Source organism: Setaria italica, chromosome VI (assembly GCF_000263155.2).
Source record: "Setaria italica strain Yugu1 chromosome VI, Setaria_italica_v2.0, whole genome shotgun sequence".
Classification (NCBI taxonomy): Eukaryota; Viridiplantae; Streptophyta; class Magnoliopsida; order Poales; family Poaceae; genus Setaria; species Setaria italica.
The window spans coordinates 2,570,099-2,579,831 of NC_028455.1; the positions used below are offsets into that span (position 1 = coordinate 2,570,099).

Consider the following 9,733-nt stretch of genomic DNA (forward strand, 5'->3'; position numbering starts at 1 on the left):
TCCTCCTCTGGTGATCATAACGACTCTTAACTTGTTGAGGCTTCGTTTGAATACTTCATAGTCGCCTCCAATCTCTACGTATGAGAAGGGATTGGCAGATAAACGCCTACATTTCACCCCCAATCCATACGTAGTGTGAAGAATTGGGCTTCTCCAAACAAGGCATGACTGAGATTTTGGGAGTTTTCAGTGGGCAGTAACTGAAGGAAGGGAGGAAGAGGAGAGTGTTAAGAAAAAAATTGCAAAAAAAAAAAAGATTCCAGTCGCTGCCCTAACGGCCTAACCAAACCTTAAGTTTGGGCCCATGGAGGCCCATGGAAGCCAATTCTCTCGCCCCACGAAAGAACCCATATAGACCAAACACAGCCACCCCACCCGCCGGCCCCCGCCGCCGTGCCTCCCTCGCCCGATGAAGAAGTTGCCCGGGAGTCTCCGCCGCCGCCGAGGCGCCGACTCCGAGCCACCGGCGCCGCCACCGAAGGTAACTAGGCTCACCAAAACTTCGTTTCGATCCTATCCAAGCCACCGGAATACGCAGGCCACGAAGATCGTGGCTTTCAGATTACTCATCGACCGCGTGTTCGCAGACACTCCCGTCTACTTTCATTTCAGAGTCAGGAATTTACTTTCTTGTTCTCGAGTGATTACTGAAGATTCAACGAATCGATGTCTTAGTCCTTGTCCTAGGGTTCCATTTCCATCCACGGGAGGGAAGTCTTCAGACCTTTGCGACTGTACTTTGGCAAAAAAAAAAGTTTTATCATTTCTGTCCCAAATTTCTTTGTGTGGAAATGCTCCAATGCTGCTTGCTAAGGAGTTTCTTGCTGCCTCGGCCTCGTGTTAACATTTCTGTTTTCTACTATCTCACAGTGGCACAACAATTTCTTGCAGATCGATATAGCCCACCCTGCGAATATGCTGTCCGCCACAAGGGACTGGTCTGCACTGCCCCTGGACGTCCTCGTGTCGATTTTCACTAACGTTGGTGCCGTCGATGTCCTCACGGGCACAAGCCTCGTGTGCCACTCGTGGCTCGAGGCGGCCAAGGTGCCTGATCTGTGGCGATCTGTCGACATGGCAAACCACAATGTGGAAAAGGTGGACGAAGATGACCTGCGCGCACTGGCGAAGGTCGCTGTGGACCGTTCCAAGGGCCAGCTGGAGGTGTTCTTGGGGAAGCTTTTCGTCACTGATGGGCTTCTCATGTATATAGCGGACAGGTACTCTTTAATTTCAGTACTGGATTTAATCTTTGTTCAGTCTAGATTTATTTTTGGGCTTCTTTCGCTTATTTTTTCCTCTTTAGGCAGAGTAGATTGCCAGTTAGTTTTGATAGAATTGCACTGTTATAGTGTTATATTCTATGAAACAAAACGTGATCATATTCTTAGCATGAGATTAGTTGCTGGAAAAGATTCTTGATTTGCTTCTGTCATACACTTAAATTTTGTTGCTCTATGCTTAATTTTTTCAGATTATAAGTTGAAGAAGTGATAGCATAGTTCAATCAGTTAAAAAGAAAACAGGTCAAATCTCTTTAGGCTTTTACTCTATGACAATCTACTGACGGGTCAGTGCAGTTACAAATTATAATGTGCTGCTGGCAGGGCTCTGGTAGATGAAGCTAGCTGCAACAAACATAAACTATCACTTACTAGTGGCCTACGTATTCGTTGAACAAAATTAGATTGTTTGAACCCACACTTTTGCAGGATTTTTGGCAAATGGTACAAAATTACAGACCCTTTCTTAGCTATTATCTGTAAATAAGCTCCAGCGGCTCATTGCATCCAATGCCAGTGATGTACTGTAGTTGCACTGGTGGTCATTCTTGATTGACTGCAAGAAAAAAAACTAGTTGTTATTATACACCCATTCTTAATTATCACCGCGAATTAGCACATCCAACTAATGGAAAATTGTTTTTCTGAATCAGCAACCCTTAATGTATCCAAGTTCGCAGGTCAGCATCTCTGAAGAGCCTTAGCCTCATATCATGCCATGATGTCACGAACAAAGGATTCAGCTATTTGATTGCAAAGTCCCCTCTCTTAGAGAATCTATCGCTTGAGCTCTGTCCGAGAATCGGCGGTCGTGGCATCTATGAGGCCACAGGCAAAGCATGCCCCCAACTGAAGCGTTTCAGGTTGCACAGGGAACTCTTTAGGTTCTCTTTCAACTACCCTAGGCGCTACCAAGAAGAGCGGGGGTTAGAGGTGATGCACGAACTCCGAAGCCTCAGCCTCATTGGCACTACCGTCAGCAACAGCGGACTGGAAGCCATCCTTGACAGCTGCCCGCACCTGGAGACTCTCTTCCTTCGCGACTGCTACCTTGTTGTTCCTGACAGTGCCCTGCGGGCCAAGTGTGCCAGGCTCAAGACGGTCACATTTCTCAAGTATAAGTGGGTCTTGGAGAACAATGGGGGCTGCTCGCGAAGGGTTCTACGGCAGTACGAATGACAGGTGGTCCCTCCATGCATGCCAGTAGCCTTTGTGGGTTATGGCCGGAGGCATATTGTAATGTCTGACATGGAAGGCAGTCGTGGTTGCGCCCACCGGTGCGTGCAAGGGAAGTAGAGAGGTGGGGAAGGTCGGTGAAGAAATTTTTGGGCTGCTAGATTAGCATCCAATGTTTACGAGTGACTGAAATCTGTTTACTTTTCAGTAATTTGTAAAACTGTATTTGGATGAATCTTCCAACATATAGTCCATATAGGCTTCTATGTATTTGTCTGGTACAAATATAGTAGACAAGCTGAATTTATGCTAATTGTATTCCAGTGATTATAAGAGATACAACAACAGCCCAATCAAGAGTTCACATTATCAGTGATTGGTTTCCACTAACTCTGATATTTTTCTTTTTATCGCTGGAGCCTAATAGAATTGGGTTATCGCCCAAAAAATTATCGGTGTTTTGAATTCAACAGACCAGCCGGACATGTGGCCATCCCTTAATTCATTTGAAGCCCTCAAATTAAAAAATATACATATAGGGGACAGCCGGACAAATATTCAGCTTCAGTAACAACTTGCTGTCCGTTCCCATTTTTTTTTCTTAAACATGATTTCTGACCAGTCCAACATCCTGAACAAAATTTCCGTAATGACGAGAGCTCGTAATAATATATATGAATCTAAAAAAGCTAAAACGATCTACAATTTGGAACGGAGGGAGTAGCACCCAGACCTATTTGAGCGGGAATGAATCATGGTTGAAACTACAAAGTTATTCTGAAGTTTAGTTGGGCCAGCGATTCATACATGCCAGTAAGCAATTGTCCTCAAAGCACGTTTCTGCATTTATATTTGATTGCTGCCGTTGGTGTTTTCAGTGGTTACTACCTTTGCATAGCGCCCCTGCTGAAGGTCCTCGGCATCATCTCAACTAACCTTCTCTCCCATATTGGGTTTGCGAAGCCGATAATAGGGAAGTTCCCTCTGGTTGAAGAGCTCAATCTTTCACGATGCAGTGGAGGTCTCGGCCACCACATGTGGGTGTTGGAGGTTGTTGGCAAAGCATGCCCACACCACTTGTGGCCTTCGATGACCGTGATTGTGAAGTTTTTGTGTTGATTATTATCCTAAGTAATCCTGTGAAACCTGCCTCTATATATGGGTTCTAGCTCGCAGTAGTTTTATATCATTTTACATGAACGGTTTCCTTAGACTATAAGTAGTGGCGGAGCTAGGATTTTTGCGAAGGGTATGCCGAACGAAAATTTATATATACAAACTGGTAAAATCCATTTAGCAATTCGGTACAGTATCATAAAAATTGGCTCACAATTCAGTACACAACTAGCATAATAAGTCTTAAATGAAGATAGAAATAGTTCAAATAGCACACTAATAGTTTAGAACATGCATGATAGAAACTTGACCAAATAAGATTACAGCACTATTTTTAGGCCTATGCTTTCTAATAGACATGAAAGTCTTGATTACGTCGTCTTCATCTACTTCATCCAAAATATCTTTCTCAATAAACATGACAAGGCAATCATCTAAGAGATTATCAGACATTTTGTTTCTCCGCTTGGTTTTGACAAAATCCATTCCAAAAAATGCCCTCTCAACACTTGCTGTCACCACCGGTAGAATCAATACCAATTTGATAAGCAAATAAACCAAATCATAAACTTTGTGCCTATTTATTTCCACTAGCTTAACTGAGAGGTCAACAAGGTTTTCTAGACCACTGAATCTATCATCTTATCTCACGACATCAATATAGGTATCAAGTTGCAATTCAATCTTTAGCAATTCGGAGCCAAATATGTCCTTAGGATAGAATTCAACAAGTTGGCATACCTTCTGTGCATCAAATGATGCAAATGAATTGGATGGGTTGAGGGCAGACATACAAGAAAGTAACTCCATGTTAACCTCATCAAACCAATCATCAAGCTCTTGACTGATTTTATCAATAACCCCGATGTATACCTCTGTTCTAAAGTGATCATCATTTATTTGATCTTGGACAAACCTTCTTGATCTTCCATAAGGCACATAATTAGCTTCCATATCAAGAACTCCGACACCATATTTATTGCAAAACAAAGTGATCTTTTGAAGGAATTGATCCCATCCATTAGATCTCAAGTGTTGCATTCTCTTTTTTGCCACATTAATAAGTTGGATTGCATGAATAATATCTTGCTCCCTCCTTTGCAAACACTCAGATAATTCATTTGTATATCCAAGAATAACAAACAATAAGTGTGCACTGAACACAAAATCAAACAACTCAAATGCTCCAACCATAAAAAGAATTTTTGTCCAATCACTCTTATGTGTTGTATCCTGTCCAAGAGTGATGAGTACATCACAGATTATGGGATACATATCAACGATATTGCATATAGTTTTGTAATGAGAGCCCCACTGAGTCTCACCAGGCCTAGCCAACCCCATCTCTTGATTCAATCTTGTCCCAGTTTTGAGTTCCCCACATTCAAGTGTTTTCATGATACTCTCAAGTCTAGCATTTCGATGCATCCCATGACGCTTACATGAAACTCCAACAATATTTAGCAAGAGGGACACTTGGTCCAAGAACCATACACAATCAGTATTGTCCTTAGCAACGACAACAAGAACTAGTTGGAGTTGATGTGCAAAACAATGGACATAATAAGCAGAAGGTGACTCTTGCATGATCAATGTTTTTAGCCCTTTAATATCTCCTTTCATATTGCTAGCCCCATCATAGCCTTGACCACGTATGCTAGTTACAGTCAAACCATGACTAACAAGTACAACTTCAATTGCTTCCTTAAGTGATAAAGAGGTAGTATCATCTACATGAACTACTTCAATAAAGTGCTCACATGGTCTTCCTAATTTATTAACAAAACGTAAACAAAGGGCTAGTTGTTCTTTATGTGATACATCACTAGATTCATCAGCTAAGATAGCAAAGCGAACTTCATCAATCTCTTCAATTATTTTCTTTCTAGTCTCTGGTGAAACATGAAATAATTTGTTTCTGGATCATTGGGCTAGTTAATGAGCAATTACCTGGAGCATTGTTCAGCACAAACTTGTTCACTATTTGCCCAAAAAATTTCAACAATTCTATAAAGTTGCCTTTGTTGCTAGAATCTTCACTTTCGTCATGTCCACGGAAAGCCAACCCTTGATGCAAAGAAACTTGATACATCTAGTGAATAAGTCAATTTGATCTTGTAATGCTTTATTTCTTCATCACTCCACTTCTCAATTTTATTATCAATTGCTGCATTAGGATTCATATAGCCAATGTACTTCTCTTGAGTTTTCTTGTGTGACTTAGATTTATAATGCTTCAAAAGTGAAGTATCTCCTACATTCCAATTTCTCCATCCATCTACAATGAATGCATCCATCCCTTTGCCCTTGTATTTTTTTTTTGAACAAGTAGCACACAAAGCAAAACACAGAATCCTTCTTGATGCTATATTCAACCCAATCATATTTGGCAAACCATATACATGTGAAATTACGATCTCTATCTCCAATTTTTCTTTTTGGAAACTCATGAGCATAAGGACGGAATGGCCCTCTAAGAATGTATGCTCTCCAGACTACATCTTGATCATTAGCATGATAATTTGAAATGGGCAACCTTTCATCTGGATCATGTGGAAGATGATCAACATCGTAACCTGAAGGATTTGGTTCTACAGCAGCAGCAGTCACATCTTCAGTTGCTTCTATTACAGAAGGATCAACAATTTCTTCAATGATTGTATTATCCTCTTCCACTTGATTTTGCTCTTCCACAACAGGAGTTGAACAAGCACGTTTCTTTGCAGCTTGTTTCTGAAACATAGAAGCGATGTCTCCATCTCTCTTCATAGTTCACAAATCCTACAAAGCACAAAGGACATACTGTACAAATATAATCAACTAATTCATCCCTATTTCCTAATTCTCAGTTCTCACTGCCTACAAAAGTACATCTACACAGCTTACAACAACATCAATTGAACTAATTTGAGGATAAATTGAACAACAACTAACAATTAGGGTTAAAGATTTGGGGGGAAATTTCTTCAGTGGCAGTACCTTTGCTTCACCAGGGAGATGGAGGGGACGCTGGTCACCGGGCGATGCGACGCACGGAGAGGGACTGAGGGAGGGCCGGAGGGGACAGCCGGAGCCAAACAGGGCACTGGCGCGGGGCTGCGCCTGCGCCCTGCGCGGCGTGCACTCGCCGCTCGGTCGACGGTCTGTGTTCGCCTGTGCCGCTATGCGGTGCCTCGCGTCCTCGCGATGGGATGCGGCGTGCGGTCTTTTTTTTTACAGAGGGGTAGCTTTGTTGGGCCGGGCTGCTTAGGGTATGCCGTGCCATACCCGGACAGCCCACTAGCTCCGCCTGTGGTGTGCACGGTCCGTGGGATTTGAACCCACGACCTCAAGCCTTGCGTGTAGTTTCCTTACCATCCCACCTACACAGCACATCTAACTATATAGGGGATGCAATCCTTTTATATTAACTCGTAGGGGACCTTTTTATCTCGGTTTGAAACACCAACCGGGATAAAAGGGGTATTATCAACCGGGATAAAAAGGGACCGAGAGCTTTAGTCCTTTTTCAGCCACCCATGGAGGACCTTGTTATCCCAGTCGGAAACAACAACCGGGATAAAAGATCCTCTTTTATCCCGGTTGGTGTCGTGGGTTTTTGTCCCGGGTGGTAACACCAACCGGGATTAAAGGGTGACCTTTAGTCCCGGTTGGTCTTACTACCCAGGACTAAAGGATCCCCACGGGTGGCTGATTTTTTTTCACTTAGGACTAAAGGGTCCCCTTTTTGACCCGGGATAAAAGGGGGCCTTCATTACCGGTTGCAAATACCAACTGGGAGTAAAGCTCCACCCCATTCCAGCATACCGTGGCGCACCCCCTTTTCCCCTGAGCCTACTTTAAACCAGGATAAAAAGGGGTGCATCGAAAGTCAGTTCTCTAGCAGTGTAAAGGCCCCGGGGAGGCATTTAGTCCCAGTTAAAAACACAATCAGAACTAAAGGCGGCCCCCTTTAGTCCCGGTTGGTGTTTTCAACCGGGATAAAAAGTCCTCTCGTCCCACTAGCCGTTACAATCGGGACTAAAGCTCCCCCGTCGGTGATTCATTACCAACCGGGACTAAAACTCCTCCATCGGTGGTTCATTTTTAACTCGGAACTAAAGGCCCTTTAGTCCCGAGTCTAAAAACAATCAGGATTAAAAATGTTAGATGGAAGGTTTCTTTTCTACCGGTGCGAGCTCTACCGTAAAGGGACAACACCTCTAAGCCATTTTGCACCGGCCAAGCACCAGGCAAATGCTTCTTCCTTGATCTTCATAGTGAGAGCTTCTACTGTGGAGTAATTTCGCTCAAAAATTCATACATTGCATTCCTTTCGAATCTCCCAAGCAACAAGTAGGAGTAGCGAGCGGATCACGCGCATCGGCATACCTTCAGATTTGCCGACCGCTCTCCACCAGTGTGATACTTTGTGAAATTGATCCCAATTGGACGCCTCCGGAAAGCACCCTCCCGTCCAATTTCGCACCTTCATCCAAACACGTTTGCTATACCGACAGTGTGCTAACAGGTGGATGGCTGACTCATTTGTCGTCCTGCATAGCGAAACATTCCTAGTCGATCCACCGTCCACAACCGGTTTTGGAAGGCAAGCAAGCGAAAAATTTGCATTTTAGCGGTGCTCACACTTTCGAAATGAGGGTGTCGAGCTCTGTATCCATTAGAATTGGGCCATATAAGCTGACTTTATGGAGTACTCCCCATCCGCCGTGAGGTTCCACGTTATTTGATCAGAGATGTCTTGGTGTAACCACTACGGGAAAGCATAAAGTCGCCGAGTGTAATAACTTCGCCGAGTGCTTTTCTTCGGGCACTCGGCGAAGAACCGTTTTGCCGAGTGTAACACCAAAAACACTCGGCAAAAATAAAACACTCGGCGAACAACCGGTTTGCCGAGTGCCCTCCAAAAAACACTCGGCAAACACCCAGGCGGCACTCGGCAAACTTTAACACTCGGCAAACTGACGCCCACGTGACTTCCCCGTGCCGACGGCGGCGCCCCTCCGTGACGGCCGTTAGTGTTTGCCGAGTGTTAATATAGGGCACTCGGCAAAGGCACTAGTTTGCCGAGTGCCATGGTGTGACACTCGGCAAACTATAGTCTTTGCCGAGTGTCTTGATGGAACACTCGGCAAACCCTATAGTTTGCCGAGTGCTATGGTGTGCACTCGGCAAACTATAGCGTTTGCCGAGTGTTTTTTTACACACTCGGCAAACATAATTTTTTTTTCCCCTCCTCCACCCTCCAAACTTTTTACACTCCACATGTATGGCATTTGGCACTGCATGGTAGAAGATGGACTATTTTTTGACCTGTTTGCTATATTTAATCAATTAATTTCATTTAGAGTAATTTTTTGATTTAAGTCAAATTTGAACTGCAGGTGGTTGGAATAATGGAATAATATGAGTGAAAAAATCATATTCATGTTAGTGAGTCTAAATTAAGGTCTCACCCATAAAATGAAAAGAAATTTCGAACATTTTGCTAAGGAAACACGACTACGAACGTGTGGCCAAATGATTGTTTAATTCTCAAAAATACAAACGAAGTTTGAAAATCATGAGATTTTGCAAGATGTTTTGATTTCATATGCAGAGGCCGTGGTAAAAAATTGATAAGGTTTCGCACAAGTTTTGACATATGATGTTCACAATTCGAAGCATCTTCGGAGAGGTTTCAGAGAAGTTCAAAGGATCCGGTAAGATTTAGAGATGAATCGATAAATGTAATTCTCATTGAGTCCAAATTATTTTTTATAGGCTATAGAGAACATAGATAGGTTCATGTTAAATTTTGGGAAATTTTCAGATCCGTTTGGTAATTTTTATTCATTAATTGGACGTATATGAATTTAATAGATATAAATTAAATATGAGCTATAAATCCATGAAATAATGGTACAATATTACTTAAAAAATGGAATACGCAATGTTTAGTGAATTGGACTAGGTTTACACAAAGTTTACGTACTTTTAATTACTAAAAGTGTTGTTGTACATGCAATATAGGTAGGTGTTTGCCGAGTGCTACGTAGGGCACTCGGCAAAGGGATGGTTTGCCGAGTGTCAGAAACAGGACACTCGGCGAAGTCACCCCGGGTCCACGTCGCAGCGTCAGTAACTTGCATCAGCTTGAGACGGCTTGGACACCCGGG

The 9,733-nt window shown here is 43.1% G+C and overlaps 1 protein-coding gene across 1 annotated transcript; it reads left to right on the forward strand.

The window, feature by feature from the left end:
* The first annotated feature begins 409 nt into the window (after positions 1 to 409).
* LOC101782474 (putative F-box/LRR-repeat protein 23) lies at positions 410 to 2,462 on the forward strand. The gene is made up of 3 exons (XM_004974311.1): positions 410 to 481; positions 892 to 1,220; positions 1,964 to 2,462. The coding sequence occupies exons 1-3, from the start codon at positions 410 to 412 to the stop codon at positions 2,460 to 2,462; spliced, it is 900 nt and encodes a 299-aa protein (XP_004974368.1).
* The last annotated feature ends 7,271 nt before the right edge of the window (positions 2,463 to 9,733 follow it).